Here is a 19,021-nt window from a genome sequence, read left to right as displayed (position 1 = left end):
CTTTATTACTACGTCGCAATAATACACTAGGATATAAATCAATTATCGACCGATTTAGGTTTTGCACCCTAGGGTACAGCTACGCTTAAATATTTCAAATTTTTGTATTATTTGAACTTCGTAGAGCAAGACACAAATTTAAAAAAAAATTCATTTTTAGGACCCACTAAAATTTCGAAAATTTTCGTTGTTTTAACGGGACAGTAATGAGATTTGGAGAGATTACTATTTTAGCTTCACTTTTGAAGTACACCAAATTCCAGAGCTTTATAGAACAAAAGGCACAAATTTTAGAAATTTTCATTTTCTGAACGCACAAAAATTTCGACATTTTATTAATACTGCCTGCAGTTTCACTAATTTAAACGCTACAGATATGAAATTTGGAAAAATTACTACTTTAGCTTTACTTTTTAAGTACACCGAGTTCTAGCTTCATAGACCAAAAGGCACACATTTTAAAAATCTCTATTTTTAGAACCCACAAAAATTTCGAAAATTTTTTGTACCCTCCGTAATTTTCGTAGTTTTAACCTGACAGTAATTAAATTTGGCAAGATTACTGCTTTCGGGTTACTTTTTAAGTCCAGTAAGTTTTAACTTCGTAGAGCAAAAGACACAAATTTTAGAAATTTTTGTTTTTCAGGATCCACAAAAATTTCGAAAATTTTGTTGTACGCTCCGTAATTTTTGTAGTTTTGACAGTACAATAATGAAATTTGGGGAAATCACTGTTTTGAATTCACTTTTTAACTGCCCCAAGTTTCAACTTTGTAGAGAAAAGGGCACACATTTTAGAAATTTTTATTTTTTGGAACCCTGAAAAATTTCTTTTTTTTTAATTCGGCCTGTAATTTCACTAATTTAAACGCTACAGACATGAAATTTCGAGAAATTACTATCCTCGCTTCACTTTTTAACTACACCGAGTTCAACTTCATACCGTAAAAGGCACAAATTTTAGAAATTTTTATTTTTCAGGATCCACAAAAATTTCGAAAATTTTCTTGTACGCTCCGTAATTTTTGTAGTTTTGACAGTACAATAATGAAATTTGGGGAAATCACTGTTTTAAATTCACTTTTTAACTGCCCCAAGTTTCAACTTTGTAGAGAAAAGGGCACACATTTTAGAAATTTTTATTTTTTGGAACCTTGAAAAATTTCGTTTTTTTTAATTCGGCCTGTAATTTCACTAATTTAAACGCTACAGACATGAAATTTCGAGAAATTACTATCCTCGCTTCACTTTTTAACTACACCGAGTTCAACTTCATACCGTAAAAGGCACAAATTTTAGAAATTTTTATTTTTCAGGATCCCCAAAAATTTCGAAAATTTTCTTGTACGCTCCGTAATTTTTGTAGTTTTGACAGTACAGTAATGAAATTTGAGGAAATCACTGTTTTGAATTCACTTTTTAACTGCCCCAAGTTTCAACTTTGTAGAGAAAAGGGCACACATTTTAGAAATTTTTATTTTTTGAAACCTTGAAAAATTTCGTTTTTTTTAATTCGGCCTGTAATTTCACTAATTTAAACGCTACAGACATGAAATTTCGAGAAATTACTATCCTCGCTTTACTTTTTAACTACACCGAGTTCAACTTCATACCGTAAAAGGCACAAATTTTAGAAATTTTTATTTTTCAGGATCCACAAAAATTTCGAAAATTTTGTTGTACGCTCCGTAATTTTTGTAGTTTTGACAGTACAATAATGAAATTTGGGGAAATCACTGTTTTGAATTCACTTTTTAACTGCCCCAAGTTTCAACTTTGTAGAGAAAAGGGCACACATTTTAGAAATTTTTATTTTTTGGAACCCTGAAAAATTTCGTTTTTTTTAATTCGGCCTGTAATTTCACTAATTTAAACGCTACAGACATGAAATTTCGAGAAATTACTATCCTCGCTTCACTTTTTAACTACACCGAGTTCAACTTCATACCGTAAAAGGCACAAATTTTAGAAATTTTTATTTTTCAGGATCCCCAAAAATTTCGAAAATTTTCTTGTACGCTCCGTAATTTTTGTAGTTTTGACAGTACAGTAATGAAATTTGAGGAAATCACTGTTTTGAATTCACTTTTTAACTGCCCCAAGTTTCAACTTTGTAGAGAAAAGGGCACACATTTTAGAAATTTTTATTTTTTGAAACCTTGAAAAATTTCGTTTTTTTTAATTCGGCCTGTAATTTCACTAATTTAAACGCTACAGACATGAAATTTCGAGAAATTACTATCCTCGCTTTACTTTTTAACTACACCGAGTTCAACTTCATACCGTAAAAGGCACAAATTTTAGAAATTTTTATTTTTCAGGATCCACAAAAATTTCGAAAATTTTTTTGTGCGCTCCGTCATTTTTGTAGTTTTGACAGTACAATAATGAAATTTGGGGAAATCACTGTTTTGAATTCACTTTTTAACTGCCCCAAGTTTCAACTTTGTAGAGAAAAGGGCACACATTTTAGAAATTTTTATTTTTTGGAACCCTGAAAAATTTCGTTTTTTTTAATTCGGCCTGTAATTTCACTAATTTAAACGCTACAGACATGAAATTTCGAGAAATGACTATCCTCGCTTCACTTTTTAACTACACCGAGTTCAACTTCATACCGTAAAAGGCACAAATTTTAGAAATTTTTATTTTTCAGGATCCATAAAAATTTCGAAAATTTTCTTGTACGCTCCGTAATTTTCGTAGTTTTAACGAGACAATAATGAAATTTAGTGAGATTACTGCTTTGGATTTACTTTTTAAGTTCACCAAGTTTCAACTTGTAGAGAAAAGGCACAAATTTTAGGAATTTTAGTTTTTTGCAACCCACAAAAATTTCGATTTTTTTTAATTCGGCCCGTATTTTTTTTCATTCAAACGCTATCGACATGAAATTTGGAGGGATTACTATTTTGTCTTCACGTTTTAAGCACACCAAATTACAACTTCATAGAGCAAAAGGCACAAATTTTAGAAATTTTTATTTTTCAGGACAATCTCAGGTTTTTGGTGTCGCTCACTTTGACAGAGGAGTTAACACACAGTGACTATGATACTGTTTATTTTGATATAACCGACAACTAAATACAGAAAACATTGAAAACATACAGTTTACAGTATTGAGATCTATGGTTACAGAAAACGGTGCAACACTGTATTGGATGTGAAAGTTTTCTTGTTCCGAGTCGTCTTCAACTGGCAATATAAAAATAATTCAACATTTGGCGTTTCGCAAATAAATAAAAACGTAATATAAGCTAGAAATAAACACTTATGACTAGTAGAAAATGAATAGAAATGGGATTCCCCTATGACTTTGACTTATTGTCGCGTTAATTAGAAATATTCACAACAGTTATTATTTTATGCTCGTGAATCGTGAATTCCGCCTTAATATTCTTGGTGCAAAAATATCTTAGTTCTACAATATCGTTAACTGTGTAAATAAAAGATATGTTAATCATATGTACACGTGCTCAAGATGTCTTTATCAACAGATATAATATATAGAGTGGCCAGCAACTATCTATACACCATGAAAATGAAAGAAGCTTGTAGAAAATCGCAGAGACAAGGTTTGAATTAGAAAAATACTATGGAATTCCATCGTGTGCAGTTATGAAAGTCACCCTGTCGCTGCGTAGTGTAGAAAATTATACTCTATTTGGACCTCATCCAAGAGTAACCATAAATTCTATTTTCAAACTTAACTTCTTGAAAGGACACACCTATCAACATCAGAATTAAACTTATATCACAACTAAAGTGTACGTCTTTGAAAAAGATCCCGTCAAAACTAATCTAACATTAAACAAAATTGTACAGAAAATCATGCAACAATGACTCTAACGCCCAACACACAAAAACTAACTTAAAATCACATAAAAATCACAACACTAGAGATCCCCATTCTCGATGGCTTTGTTTAAATCAGCTACGATGCGCCCCAAAGTCTCCTTGTACGGCGAGTTCACTTGAAAAATGTCATCTAAGAACTGTTCGTTCGAGAAGAAACTGAAAACACTGTCGATTCGTGATAAGGATTTTTCGGTTAGGTGTTTGGACACGATAAATTGGAGGCACTTGTGGGACTCTCCGAGAGCTGCAGTCAGGTAATTCCTGTCGTAACTGAAGTCGACTTCGTAGAACGATATGATGGCCATTCCAGCCATGCGGAATTTGCTTTTGAAACGTTCCGCTTGTTTTAGTTCTTCGGATGAAAACTGACCGTTGCGGTGGAGGACTCCGAGCTTGATTACCACTTTGATTATGTTCTTTATGAGCTTTTCTGCTTCTTTCTTGTTGTTTGACTGGAATAAAAAAGTTTTTCATTGTGATAATAATGGGGGTAAACTTACGTATTGCTTGGCAAGACGGTATAAGTTATCCAATAACGATGCTGTGGTATCGTCAATGAACGCTCTGGCTATGTTTTTACCAGCCATCCTGGACAAAATCTTTTTCTGGGCACGTAGACCGATGTCGCGCGCCCTGAATGCGCTCTCGCTCATGACTGGAAAACAATATTAAAATTCCAACTGGAGAGAAACAAGACTTTGGAAACTAAATTGTTTGTTAGAATTCCTGGAATTGCATTTTAAAGTGCCTTGGGTGGAATTTACGAGTTATGTACAAGGAACGAACTGAAAATTATTGCTTTTTCTACTAAATTATATAACTTTAGCAATTTTGATTATAAAACAGTGGAATTTGATCCGACTAGTTCAATAAGCGTGATAATTTTGGCCCAGAGTGTGAATTTTTGGAAACTATCTTAGCTTCATTTTTATCCAAATTTTCTTCTATGCTCCGTAATTTTGATGGTTTAAACGCGCCAGTAATTAAATTTGGAGATAATACTGTTTTTGACTAACTTTTTAACTGAATCAAGTTTCAACTTTATAAATCAAAAGGCACAAATTTTAGAAATTTTTATTTTTGGGCCGCACAAAAATTTCGATTTTTTTTATTCGACCTGTAATTCCATTAATTTAAACGCCACAGTGATGAAATTTGGAGAGACTGCTTTCCAGGCTTCACTTTTTAAGAACACTAAGTTCCAAATTCATTGAGCAAAACGCACAAATTTTCGAAATTTTCATTTTTCGGAATCCACAAAAATTTCGAAAATTTTCTTCTACGCTTCGTAATCTTGGTAATTTAAACGCGTCAGCAACGAAATTTGGAGAGATTACTGTTTTCGGTTTAGTTTTCAACTCCACCAAGTTTCAACTTTGTAAAGAAAAAGGCACAAATTTTAGAAATTTTTATTTTCGGAACGCACAAAAAATTTCGATTTTTTTTTAATTCGACCTGTAATTTCATTAATTTAAAGGCTACAGACATGAAATTTAGAGAGATTATTATTTTCGCCTCACTTTTAGAGTATACCGAATTCTAGCTTCATAGAGCAAAAAACACAAATTTTAGAAATTTTCATTTTTCAAGACCCACAACAATTTCGAAAATTTTCTTGTAAATTTGGTAGTTTTAACGAGACAGTAATAAAATTTGGAGAGACTACTCTCGTAGCCTCACTTTTTAAGCACACCGAGTTTCAGATTCATGGCACAAAAGATACAAATTTCAGAAATTTTTATTTTTCGAAACCCATTATAATTTTGAAAATTTTCTTCTACACTCCGTAGTTTTGATGGTTTAAACGCGACAGTAATTAAATTTGGAGATAATACTGTTTTTGACTAACTTTTTAACTGAATCAAGTTTCAACTTTATAAATCAAAAGGCACAAATTTTAGAAATTTTTATTTTTGGGCCGCACAAAAATTTCGATTTTTTTTATTCGACCTGTAATTCCATTAATTTAAACGCCACAGTGATGAAATTTGGAGAGACTGCTTTCCAGGCTTCACTTTTTAAGAACAAAAAGTTCCAAATTCATTGAGCAAAAGGCACAAATTTTCGAAATTTTCATTTTTCGGAATCCACAAAAATTTCGAAAATTTTCTTCTACGCTTCGTAATCTTGGTAATTTAAACGCGTCAGTAACGAAATTTGGAGAGATTACTGTTTTCGGTTTAGTTTTCAACTCCACCAAGTTTCAACTTTGTAAAAAAAAGGCACAAATTTTAGAAATTTTTATTTTCGGAACGCACAAAAAATTTCGATTTTTTTTTAATTCGACCTGAAATTTCATTAATTTAAAGGCTACAGACATGAAATTTAGAGAGGTTATTATTTTCGCCTCACTTTTAGAGTACACCGAATTCTAGCTTCATAGAGCAAAAAACACAAATTTTAGAAATTTTCATTTTTCAAGACCCACAACAATTTCGAAAATTTTCTTGTACGCTCCGTAAATTTGGTAGTTTTAACGAGATAGTAATGAAATTTGGAGAGACTACTCTCTTAGCCTCACTTTTTAAGCACACCGAGTTTCAGATTCATGGCGCAAAAGATACAAATTTCAGAAATTTTTATTTTTCGAAACCCATTATAATTTTGAAAATTTTCTTCTACACTCCGTAGTTTTGATGGTTTAAACGCGACAGTAATTAAATTTGGAAATAATACTATTTTTGACTAACTTTTTAACTGAATCAAGTTTCAACTTTATAAATCAAAAGGCACAAATTTTAGAAATTTTTATTTTTGGGCCGCACAAAAATTTCGATTTTTTTTATTCGACCTGTAATTCCATTAATTTAAACGCCACAGTGATGAAATTTGGAGAGACTGCTTTCCAGGCTTCACTTTTTAAGAACACTAAGTTCCAAATTCATTGAGCAAAAGGCACAAATTTTCGAAATTTTCATTTTTCGGAATCCACAAAAATTTCGAAAATTTTCTTCTACGCTTCGTAATCTTGGTAATTTAAACGCGTCAGTAACGAAATTTGGAGAGATTACTGTTTTCGGTTTAGTTTTCAACTCCACCAAGTTTCAACTTTGTAAAGAAAAAGGCACAAATTTTAGAAATTTTTATTTTCGGAACGCACAAAAAATTTCGATTTTTTTTTAATTCGACCTGTAATTTCATTAATTTAAAGGCTACAGACATGAAATTTAGAGAGATTATTATTTTCGCCTCACTTTTAGAGTATACCGAATTCTAGCTTCATAGAGCAAAAAACACAAATTTTAGAAATTTTCATTTTTCAAGACCCACAACAATTTCGAAAATTTTCTTGTAAATTTGGTAGTTTTAACGAGATAGTAATGAAATTCGGAGAGACTACTCTCTTAGCCTCACTTTTTAAGCACACCGAGTTTCAGATTCATGGCGCAAAAGATACAAATTTCAGAAGTTTTTATTTTTCGAAACCCATTATAATTTTGAAAATTTTCTTCTACACTCCGTAGTTTTGGTGGTTTAAACACGACAGTAACGAAATTTGAAGAGACTACTGTGTTCACTTTTTAACTGAACCAAGTTTCAACTGTGTAGACAAAAAGGCACAAATTTTAGAAATTTTTATTTTCAGAACAAAAAAAAATCGAGTTTTTTTTAATTCGGATTGTAATTTCACCAATTTAAACGCCACAGACATTAAATTTGGAAGGTTAATGGTTCGGGTTTACTTTTTAAGTCTGCCAAGTTTCAACTTCGTAGAGAAAAAGGCACACATTTTAGAAAATTTATTTTTGGAACATTCAAAAATTTCAAATTTGTTTTTAATTCGGCCTCTAATTTCATTAATTTAAACGCTACAGGCATGAAATTTGAAGAAATTACTACTTTAGCTTCACTTTTTAGGTACACCGAGTTGTAGCTTCACAGACCAAAAGACACAAATTTTAAAAATTTTCATTTTTTGGGACCTATAAAAATTTCGAAAATTTTTTCTAAGCTCCGTAATTTTTATAGTTTAAACGCGACAGTAACAAAATTTGGAGAAATTACTAATTATTTTGTTAACTGCACTAAGCTTCAACATTTTAGAGAAAAAGGAACAAAGTTTAAAAATTTTCAATTTTGGAATGTAAAAAATTTCGAAATTTTCTTAGTTCTGCTTGTAATTTAACTAATTTAAGCACCACAGACATGAAATTTTAAGAGATTAGTGTCTTAGCGTCACTTTTCAGCTTCATAGAGCAAAAGGTACAAATTTTAGAAATAGTCATTTTTGGAACGCACAAAAATTTTGATTTTTTTCTAATTCGGCCTACAATTTTACTAATTTAACAGACATGATATTTGGAGAGATTACTATATTAACTTCACTTTTTAAGTACACCGAGTTCCAGCTTCATAGAGCCAAAGGCACAAATTTTAAAAATTTTAATTTTTTTGAGATCCATAAAAATTTCGAAAATTTTCTTCTACGCACCATAATTTTGGTGATTTAAACGCGACAGTAACAAAATTTGGAGAGATTACTGTTTTCGATTCACTATTTAGCTGCACCAAGTTTCAACTTCATAGAGCAAAAGGTACAAATTTTTAAAAATCTCTATTTTTAGAACGCACACAAATTTTGATTTTTTTTTCTACCCTCCGTAATTTTGGTAGTTTAAACGTGGCAATAACGAAATTTGGAGAGATTACTGCTTTGGATTTACTTTTTAACTTCACCAAGTTTTAACTCTGCGGAGAAAAGGGCAAAGATTTTAGAAATTTTTACTTTCAGGACGCACACAAATTTTAATACTAAAACAGAAACGTCTAACTTGTCCATCTACTATTTTAAATTCCAAATCTGCCAAACGCCCTATTCAAAAAATTTCACTTTTCTCAACTAATTCATTTTAAAACTGTTTACCCGCTCGATATAGTAAATATTAGTTGTCGCGTGTCAAACCCCAATTCCATTCTTCTGGGAACTTTATCTTTTTCCTAATCAAAACATGCAAATATGGCAGGAGGTCTGGGACTGCCACAACTCTAATTTAGTTGATTCACTGTAAAAGTAAGCGCCCTAATTCATATTTATGAGGAGATATAATTCGAAAAAAAGTGGAAGTTGCAGCGCGGTGGTGCCAACAACCTCCTTTTTCTGATTGTGATAATAAGAGTTAATCATCTGCTTGCCAGTCTCCGGAAGTGCGTCGCCCACACTTTTTCTTGAAGTTTTAAAGAACGAAAGTGGAGAAATTCTCACCAAAAAACACACGTTTTGTTTCTACAAAATTAATTATAACTTGTCACGACAAGGTCTCGTTTTGGTTTTATCGCAAAAGGAATTTTTTAATTGGCAGTACAACGTCAAAAAAAATAAAATAAAACATACCTGGTGTCTCCAACATGAGTGCACAAAAATTAGGACCAACAGAAAAAAATCCTAAAAAAAATAATAAGAAATGAAAGAAATTCAAACTAAAAAAGGTGAAGGAAGTAACTTTGACTTACACAGACAGTCGCTGCACTCCGTGGCGATGCACTGGTAAATGAGCCAACTTTCGAGTTCTACCATTGCAGTCATTTTGGAGGCAACTTAAAGGGCAGTGTGGGTGGAGCATCTGCAACAAAATATTTGCCAAAGTGTCACTCTGTAAATAAACAAGTCATTACGAGTTTTGTTGAGAATGTGAAATGGGGTCGGTGCGTATGCAGGGGCAAAATAGTTAAACAAGCAAAACCCAATCGATACTTTTGCTTTCGCTTCTGTTCGCCGCTCCACTGAGCTTTACTGGAAGCACGTACAAAGAAAACACGGCAAAGTTAATGCCGTTTTCATATTCCGATGTGATTGCCAAGTACGTTTAATTAAAGACTTTGACCTCATTTAAGAGCTTTTGATAAATGACGCAGAAGGGACTCGAATAATGGAGATCTAGGAAACGAAGAGGAATTTTACGCATACTTGGACGAAGATAAACAGATTATTATCTGACAAATTTATTTAATGTGGTCACGGAGAGGTTTTGCATTATGAGGAGTCAAGGTTGAACGTAAATATGAACTATGTGGGTCGAAATTCTAACAATTTCATCAAAAAATACAAAAAAGGAGGCGTAAAAATACGTTCAGGGTAATGATAATATTTTTTTAGGAATTTATGACAATGTTTATGTTGATCGCCTTCATTAACTCAAAGTTGGGAGTCTCGGTCGTTTAAAGGTTTTATATGTTTGTAGTTCACGTAATTTGGATAAAAAAGAGATTTCCTATTGCATAAACTCATTTGCCAATGTCAGTCAAGACCATTGTAAAGTTGGGAACAAAAACGCTAATAAACAAGTGGCAAAAATGTCTTTTTAAGTTCAAATCAGTTTAGCAATAATCGTGGTAGAGGAATGTTGCGTTTTCAGTGCCAAATCGTTCAAATTTGGATTATTTAGAGTTCGATTTCTTTTATTTTTTGCCAGTGGTTTGTTTAAAAGTGTCGTGATGAACTTGAAGTTTTAGGTAAGTTTTTGATTATTTCGTTTCTAATTAAAATTTCAATTGGGTCCACAAAGCAAGTCGGGAAAAATCATCTTACCACCAATCGAGATAAAAAAATTTCGCATTAGACACTTTTGAAAATGTTGTCTTTGGGAAACTGTTAAATTCAGTGCCAAAGCGTCAAATAACGGAGTTTTGCCCCATTCGATTTTTTTGCAGAATTATTATCTACAACGGTATCTGATACTGGGGTTAAAATTTTTGCAATTGCAACATGTCTTTTTATCTAGCCATAAACTTCACTGACGCGATTATATGCTATATGTAGACCAAAAACTGAAAACCAAATATTTTGAACTTGAATGCTTACAAGGATATAATTAAAAAAAACTTTTTGGTTTTCTAAAACTTGTATTTTTTTTTATTTTGTCTTTTGGCACAGTTGATGAACACTTTAAAAGTAGTAACCTTCCAAAATTTCATTGTCATAACTTAAAAACTAACAAAGATACGAATTTTAATATTAGAAAATTGAAACTTTTTGCCTCGTCCTAAAATTAAATTTTCTAAAATCTGCAATTCTTGTTCTAAAATTTTGCACTTTGGCACAGATAATAAATACTTTAGAGATAGTATCCTCCCCAAATTTCATTGTCAAAACTTAAAATCAAACAAAGATACGAATTTTAATGATAGAAACTTGAAAGTTTTTGGTTTGTCCCAAAACGAAATTTTCTAAAATCTATATTTTTTGTTTTAAAATTTGGTCCTTGGAGACAGTTAATGAACACATTAGAAGTAGTAACCTCCCCAAAATTCAATGTCATAACTTAAAAACTACTAAAAGTACGAATTTTAATAATTAAAAGTTGAAAATATTTGGTTCGTCCTAAAATGAAATTTTCTAAAATCTGTATTTCTTGTTCTAAAATTTTGCACTTTGGCACAGATAATAAATACTTTAGAGATAGTATCCTCTCCAAATTTCATTGTCAAAACTTAAAATCAAACAAAGATACGAATTTTAATGATAGAAACTTGAAAGGTTTTGGTTTGTCGCAAAACGAAATTTTCTAAAATCTATATTTTTTGTTTTAAAATTTGGTCCTTGGAGACAGTTAATGAACACATTAGAAGTAATAACCTCCCCAAAATTCAATGTCATAACTTAAAAACTACTAAAAGTACGAATTTTAATAATTAAAAGTTGAAAATATTTGGTTCATCCTAAAATTAAATTTTATAAAATCTGTATTTTTTGCTTTAAAACTTTGAACTTTGGCCCAGTCAATGAACCCTTTAGAAGTAGTAACCTCACCAAATTTCATTGTGATAATTAAAAACTAACAAAGATACGAATTTTAATAATATAAACTTGACAGTTTTTGGTTCGTCCTAAAACAAAATTTTCTAAAATCTGTATTTTTTGTTCTAAAATTTTGTACTTTAGCACAGTTAATGAACACATTAGAAGTAGTAACCTTGTTAAATTTCATTGTCATAATTTTAAAACTAACAAAAATATGAATTTTAGTAACAAAAAGTACAAAGTTTCCGGTTAGTCCTAAAATGAAAATTTCTAAAATCTGTATTTTTTTGTTATAAAACTTTGTACTTTGGCCCAGTTAATGAACCCTTTAAAAGTAGTAACCTCACCAAATTTCACTGTCATAATTTAAAAACTAACAAAGATACGAATTTTAATAATATAAACTTGACAGGTTTTGGTTCGTCCTAATACAAAATTTTCTAAAATCTGTATTTTTTGTTCTAAAATTTTGTACTCTGGCACAGTTAATAAATACAGTAGAAGTAGTAACCTCGCTAAAATTCAGTGTCACAACTTAAAAACTACTAAAAATACAAATTTTAATAATTCAAAGTTGAAAATATTTGGTTCGTATTAAAATAAAATTTTCTAAAATCTGTATTTCTTGTTCTAAAATTTTGAACTTTGGCACAATTCATGAACACTTTAGAAACAGTAACCTCATCAAATTTCATTGTCAAAACTTAATAACTAACAAAGATTCGAATGTTAATAAAAAAAAGTTGTTTTTGGTGCATACAATCGTGTTAGTAAAAGTTTATGGCAAATTTTTTTTTTCTAATATCAAAAAACACCTTGGTTTTCCCAAAAACATGGAATTTCCAGTTTCGTTTAAAATATGGAAACTTTAGAACGTTAGTGCATTTGAACGATTACGATAATTGTAGAAAATTACCGCTTCCTGTTGTTTTGAGGACATTTATTTATACTTCTTTATTTTCCGATACTTTGTACTAAATTATTTCTAATGACGTCTAATGTATAGAATAATTTACGTATCGTTACATTGCGTGACAGTGCATTATATTATTCCTTGAAAGCACGAAGTGTTAGAAAAAACGTGAGTTATAACATGCTTCCAGACATAGATAATACTGCGTTTACAGTAGATTCTGTTATCTCTGGCAGATTTGTGGGCCCAACTGATTAACTAATTGGTGATTTATTATCGAAATGCATTGTTAGATAAAATGGATTATATCTGAAGTGGTCTGAAGAGAATCAACTTTATTTACAACTGTCAGTTAAACTTCCACCTCGAGGAAACTAAAGGATATGCAAGCCGACCGTTAGACTTTTTCCAGGTGGTGGCCAGGTGTTCCCGTTGGCGCGAACGCTCCCCAAGAACAAACGACTCCTTTTGCACCAGATAAGATTCAACATGTCAACACGTTCTTTCCTGGTACATGACTTGGAGGTTCACCTTGGAAGGTCACGCTATATCACTGTAATTCGTATTGAATGGACCAATTTAAAATTGTAATTTCGCCCATTGCTGTCGCTACTACTCGCATTAAATAAATCTGTAATGAACATGAAACGTGGATGATGTGGTCAAACATGGACATATCATAAAGATTATCTTTGAACGGTTGTTATTGAGCTAGTGGTATCATGGACAGCCTCAAGCAGTACACATACCGATCCGGTCAGACTCCAGGAGTGCGACAACGAAGATACGCGGATGAGCGGCGGAATGAGTTTTGCCATTTTTGGGGACAAATAAAGGTTGATTAACGTGTACGAATTTCTTTACTGCGGTTAGATAACGGAAAACAATGCGGTTGAGTTGTAATACTTGATCACTTCAGGTTATAAGCAAGAAACAATCCGGTTGAATAAAGCGGTTCGTAATAAAAAATTCACATACCATTTGTGTTTTGAGGTTCACGAAATGGGAAATTTATTTGTACTTTCCGGAATTCAGAGGCAATTCTGAGGGTGCTAAAATCGTAAGGCGTTTCGGGAGTTTCAAAAACTGGGTCATTTTTTTTCGCGAGGTGATGATGCAGCTTCTGGACAGCTCAAAAATGCAACAAAACTAAAATATAAGTCAAGTAACAGAAGGATATATTTAGAATAAAAGGACTGAAAGGTTTTTTTGGTAATGGTGGGCGCTTGACCCCTTCTCGGACACAAAAGCGAGACTTTCCGAAATAAAAAATATCAAGATAAATTTACGGAGTATAATGGGTAAGATAAGGAAAGTAACGGTTTTTCACCGGAAAGAACTCAATGCACGACTAGGACGCCTTTTTAAAAATGTGTTTTTTAACCGTGCATAAGTTCCTCGTATTTTTGTTAGTTTTTAAGATTTGACAATGACATTTGGTGATGTTACTATCACTAGAGCGTTGATCAACTGTGCAAAAGTGCAAAATTTTAGAACAGGAAATACAGATTTTAGAAAATTTCTTTTTGGGACGAACTAAAAACTTTCATATTTCAATTATTAAAATTCGTATCTTTGTTAGTTTTAAAGTTATGACAATTAAATTTGGTGAGGTTACTACTTCTAAAGGGATTATTAACTGTGCCAAAGTAAAAAATTTTAGAAGAAAAAATACAGATTTTAAAAATTTTTATTTTAGGACGAACCAAAAAATTTCAACTTTTTATTATTAAAATTCGTATTTTTGTTAGTTTTTAAGTTATGACAATGAAATTGGAGGGAATTACTACTTTTTAAATGTTTATTATCTGTGCCAAATTGCACAATTTTAGAACAAAAAATACAGATTTTAGAAATTTTCATTTTAGGACGAACCGAATATTTTCAATTTTTGATTATTAAAATTTGTATCTTTGTTAATTTTTAAGTGATAACAATGAAATTTAAGGACGTTTTTACTTCTCAAATGTTAAATATCTGTGCCAAATTTTAAAATTTTAGAACAAGAAAAACAAATTTTAAAAAATTTCATTTCAGGACGGACCAAATATTTTCAATTTTTTGATATTAAAATTCGTATCTTTGTTATGTGGTAAGTTATGACAATAAAATTGGAGGGAGTTACTACTTCTTAAATGTTTATTATCTGTGCCAAATTGCACAATTTTAGAACAAAAAATACAGATTTTAGAAATTTTCATTTTAGGACGAACCGAATATTTTCAATTTTTTGATATGAAAATTCGTATCTTTGTTATTTTTTTAGTTAAGACGATGACGTTTAAAGACATTACTACTTTTAAAGTACTTATTAAGTGTAGCAAAATGCCATAATTAAGTTATGACAATGAAATTTGCGGAGGTTAGTATCTCTAAAGTTCATTAACTGTGCCAAATGCAAAATTTTAGAACAAAAAATACCGATTTTAGAAAATTTCATTTTAGGACGAACCAAAAAATTTCAACTTTCTATTATTAAAATTCGTATCTTTGTTAGTTTTTAAGTTATGACAATGAAATTTAGTGAGGGTACTACTTTTAAAAGGATTATTAACTGTGCCAAAGTAGAAAATTTTAGAAGAAAAAATACAGATTTTAGAAAATTTTATTTTAGGACGAACCAAAACCCTTCGATTTTCTATTATAAAAATTCGTATCTTTGTTAGTTTTTAAGTTATGACAATGAAATTTGCGGAGGTTACTATCTCTAAAGTGTTTATTAACAGTGCCAAAGTACAAAATTTTTGAACAAAAAATACGGATTTTAGAACATTTCATTTTAGGATCAACCAAAAACTTTCAACGTATTTCTATTAAAATTCGTATCTTGATGCAAAAACGGGCAAAAAAGCTCGTCTCATTTTCGTAATAAAAGAACAACTCCAACAAATTTTCGGTCTGAAAAATGCCTGATCGATTTTCCACCAACACAAATAAAGCACAATACTTTTCGATCTGTCCTATTTTTAGTGCTAACCTTGGTACCACTCTGAATTTTGGTCGATACAAAACGAAACAAATTCAAGAAAGACCTCCAACAATCAAATTCTCACCAATTAATTATTCATTCAACTCTTTTGCATAATTTCCAAAGTAACGATGAACAAAACGCCCGTTTCCCTGCATTATTTAAAATCGCCCAACGATCCTTATTTATTCCTGCAGCAGCAGGGGTGTTTACACTGGCGTGTCCGTAAATTGGACGTAAATTTAATTTTTCCTTGTTTACACCACGTTTCCAATGAAAATTTTATACGACTACGTAAAAAGAAGAGGTTTGTGGGCGGCGGAAAATGCACAGGAATCACGGGTGGTTTATGGGCACGTGGAAATTTCATAGTTTCGGACCCATCAAGGGAAAATTCGTGAAAACTTAACACAAAAATAGGTTAAACGGAAATCAAACGAAGCGGAAATGTTGCGGTAGGCGCCCATGATGGAAGATTCGTTGGTAAATCGTAAAAAAAACAAACATATTATACGCTTCTTCACCTTCTTCAGATATCTGACTGAATACATTATTGATAAACAGTTAAAGCTTTTATAATGGGCGAGAACCAGTTTGTAAAATAAATATTCATTAACTGTGAAGCCCACAATCTTTGTATTGATGATTATCTGCGAGCAAAATGGATATAAAGTAGGATCAACAAACGATCTGGAAAAAATCGCGGTAATTGTGAGCACTGTGGCCTCCGCAGGAATGCAAGGCTCTAATTCGTACTTTTTACGGTGATAACAGCTTGTTTTTTCTTCTGATTCGAATTTTACGACCACGTCCTTTTCAAGAATGTTGACTTGACTCATTTTCTGCAGTTTCAGGCAAAAACCACGCATTATTTAACAACGCATGTTAAAAAAACGGAAAAGAATTGTTACGCTGTCTGTCAGATTGTGTTTAATTACACCACATGACGGTCATTAAAAGTAAAAACATCCTTCCTATTGCGCCACTTAATAACTCGTCTCGCTTCCTTGCACCAAGACGTTTCCAGTCATTTCAATACGGAAGAGCGCATTTTATTAAAATCATTTCCGTAAAACTGAGCGGAAAAAAAGGCGGAAATTTTACCTCAACACAAATATTGAGGATAAGTAGCTCGAGATAAAAAGAAGGAGTGGCTGAGGTGAAACACAAATGATTCATTCTTGACTCAATCACAACAAAAATGCGAAAATAATTGAAAATTGATTTGGAATTTGGACGACGAGCGCAATTAATTCCTAATGACGATTAATCAAATGGAACTTACAAAATGTGGTCGATGGTCGAAAGTAGGATGTTCGTAAATGGCGAGGTCAGCAGAAATCAATTCAATTTCAGTTATTTTATGAATTTTAAATGAAATAATTGTTTACGGTCGGATCCTTCACTGCCACTCGCGACTCTCACATCTACTCGGCGCTCCACTGGTGCAGCTACTGGTGACAGACATGACCAACTGAAGAGGACTCTGATGTAGAAAGCTTTGGCAAAGCTCGCTCGCAGGCCGCAAAGCAGGCAGCCAGCAATACACCGGATAAAAGTTGCGCGGAATTCTCACTTTTATACACCCGAATTAAATACAACGCTTTATCTACCATAATGAGACCACTTGTTAGAGTATAACTTGTGTATCTAAATAATAGTAGTTTTAATCTTCTATATAAATATTTATCTAAACTGTAAAAACTATAATTTGGAGAACCCCCATTCTTATCCTGTGTGACCAAAATAAATAAACTGATTATTACCGTCAGCTTCAATAAATTGATATGCATTCATGCTTTCTATTATTAAAATTCGTATTTTTTCACCTCTAAAGTGTTCAAAATTTTAGAAAATTTCATATTAGTACGAACCAAAAACTTTCAAGTTTCTATTATTAAAATTCGTATCTTTGTTGGTTTGAGTACTGATCAACTGTGCCAAAGTCACTCACTTTTTATGCACCCGAATTGAATACAACGCTTTATCTACCATGACATGAGTCGACTTATTGGACTATAACTTACGTATCTAAATAAAAGTCGTTTTAATCTTCCATATAAATATTTATTTAAACTGTAAAAACTGTAATTATTGTATGTCATTCTTTAACCCCCCTCCACTTCTCATGCAAGCTTAGCAGATGCTCGTGGGCCCTCGCAGACACGTTCAAGTCCGGAAAAACCCCCGCAACTCCTTCCTCCTTCATAAAACTGAGCCCTGCAATCCCCAAATACGTGTGCATGGGGTCCGGTACCGTGTTCACCCATTTAGAAAACCCCCCATTCTTATCCTGTGTGACCAAAATAAACTGGTTATTTCCCTCAGCTTCAATAAATTGATATGCATTCAAAATCTTAAGAGCTCCTCCCGTCCAAAACGAGTAACAAGTGTCGGACGGTTTATTGGGCCTTCCTGTAAATCCATACTCGAATCTGTTCAACAGCCACCGTTTCAGCCCTTCGAGTTGTGTAAACGACAATCTGTGCAGTTGTTTGGTGAGAGCCAAAGTCGCAACGGCGCAGAAAGTGGAGCCGCTGTGTGACTCCAATCCGGGGGCTTGTGCTATGCCGAAGTCGTATGACTAAAAAGGAAAATTTAGCAACGAAGGGGGACCATGGGGGCTTACTATGCTCTTTAAGATGAAATCCACGGTTTTTTCGATGTCCATCCCGGACCAGTCGTCCAGAATGTAAGAGATACAGGCGGCGCAAAAGACAAAGCGCATGTCGTTTTCGCAGCCGTCTTTAGCTCCGGTGTAACAGCCATTTGGAAGCTGTAATGTGCGTAGACCTGCGAAACACCGTTTAAAGTCTGTTAACAATAAAAAACAAACGTACTTTTGGTTATTGACTGTCTGTTCACCCTCCCCAAATCATCCCCTAGGATCACTAAAGTACTTAAAGCTGAATAAGTTGTCGCAATGTGGCCCCATTTGTACGCTACGTTCCGACCACTGTTCTCTTCAGTGTTGAGGGTTGTAGAACCCTGAAAACCGCTGACGAGTTCTGGAAAATGGAAAATAAACACGTAATTAAATTCGGGGGTGATTAGACCACACCTGTATCGTCCGAAACTTGCAGAGAATAAATCCAGTCAATAATAGCCCGTTTGTTGAGAATACTATCCAACTCATTTAGTAGATCTAAGCCGGATATTGCAAAATAAGTCAAAATCATCCTGAAAACTACCATAAATATATAGATTTATCAGTGGAGAGACCTACCTGTGGGTATCCATCGATTGGAGACAAGGGGGCAACCCATAGAGGATTCTCATCAGATATTTTTTGTGCACAGACGGGGTGAACTTAATTTTGTAGTAATCCATGGTTAGACTACAGTTTTAGTGCTTATTTACTAAGAAAATCATATTCTTATCAGCGGAACATGGTCGTCAGTTTGACGAAATTTGAGGTTGTGATGTCATAACCTATCAACATGGAAAAGGGCGTGCCGGGGCGTTTTATCACTGTTTACACACAGAACTATTTATGTTATCACAATTCATCGAATCAGTGAAGCAATTTATGTGGTAAAATCAA

At 32.7% G+C, this 19,021-nt stretch overlaps 2 protein-coding genes across 3 annotated transcripts; both read right to left on the bottom strand.

Moving 5' to 3' along the window:
• Positions 1-3,044: 3,044 nt before the first annotated feature.
• Positions 3,045-16,959, bottom strand: sigmar (Tumor necrosis factor alpha-induced protein 8-like protein sigmar). Of its 2 annotated transcripts, none has more exons than XM_088039000.1 (4): positions 16,763-16,959; positions 9,310-9,419; positions 4,359-4,513; positions 3,045-4,310 (listed from the first exon to the last, which is right to left on the bottom strand). In XM_088039000.1, the coding sequence occupies exons 2-4, from the start codon at positions 9,380-9,382 to the stop codon at positions 3,897-3,899; spliced, it is 642 nt and encodes a 213-aa protein (XP_087895126.1). In that variant the 5' UTR covers positions 9,383-9,419; positions 16,763-16,959; the 3' UTR covers positions 3,045-3,896. The 2 variants fall into 2 exon arrangements, with proteins under 2 accessions (XP_087895126.1, XP_087895127.1); XM_088039001.1 differs by lacking the exon at positions 16,763-16,959 and adding an exon at positions 9,191-9,241 and having other exon boundaries at positions 9,310-9,398.
• Positions 16,960-17,522: 563 nt separating this feature from the next.
• betaggt-I (geranylgeranyl transferase type-1 subunit beta) lies at positions 17,523-18,990 on the bottom strand. Its single transcript, XM_088039432.1, has 5 exons — positions 18,704-18,990; positions 18,539-18,657; positions 18,318-18,485; positions 18,107-18,270; positions 17,523-18,061 (listed from the first exon to the last, which is right to left on the bottom strand). The coding sequence occupies exons 1-5, from the start codon at positions 18,805-18,807 to the stop codon at positions 17,579-17,581; spliced, it is 1,038 nt and encodes a 345-aa protein (XP_087895558.1). The 5' UTR covers positions 18,808-18,990; the 3' UTR covers positions 17,523-17,578.
• Between the last annotated feature and the right edge of the window lie 31 nt (positions 18,991-19,021).

Source organism: Gnatocerus cornutus, chromosome 6 (assembly GCF_029298725.1).
Source record: "Gnatocerus cornutus isolate USDA-ARS CGAHR chromosome 6, icGnaCorn1.1, whole genome shotgun sequence".
In the NCBI taxonomy this organism is placed as follows: Eukaryota; Metazoa; Arthropoda; class Insecta; order Coleoptera; family Tenebrionidae; genus Gnatocerus; species Gnatocerus cornutus.
Note: the sequence above shows the minus strand (reverse complement) of the source record. Positions and strands in the feature narration are given on the sequence as shown.

What these genes read in the sequence shown, in the direction of transcription:
- sigmar (XM_088039000.1), bottom strand. Translation starts at nt 9,382, where the DNA reads ATGACTGCAATGGTAGAACTCGAAAGTTGGCTCATTTACCAGTGCATC. An exon ending in GGAGTGCAGCGACTGTCTGT is followed by an intron (nt 4,514 to 9,309) that starts GTAAGTCAAAGT and finishes ATTGTTTTCCAG; the next exon opens with TCATGAGCGAGAGCGCATTC. An exon ending in ACCGTCTTGCCAAGCAATAC is followed by an intron (nt 4,311 to 4,358) that starts GTAAGTTTACCC and finishes TTTTTATTCCAG; the next exon opens with TCAAACAACAAGAAAGAAGC.
- betaggt-I (XM_088039432.1), bottom strand. Translation starts at nt 18,807, where the DNA reads ATGGATTACTACAAAATTAAGTTCACCCCGTCTGTGCACAAAAAATAT. An exon ending in CAATCGATGGATACCCACAG is followed by an intron (nt 18,658 to 18,703) that starts GTAGGTCTCTCC and finishes GGTAGTTTTCAG; the next exon opens with GATGATTTTGACTTATTTTG. An exon ending in CAGACAGTCAATAACCAAAA is followed by an intron (nt 18,271 to 18,317) that starts GTACGTTTGTTT and finishes GGTGTTTCGCAG; the next exon opens with GTCTACGCACATTACAGCTT.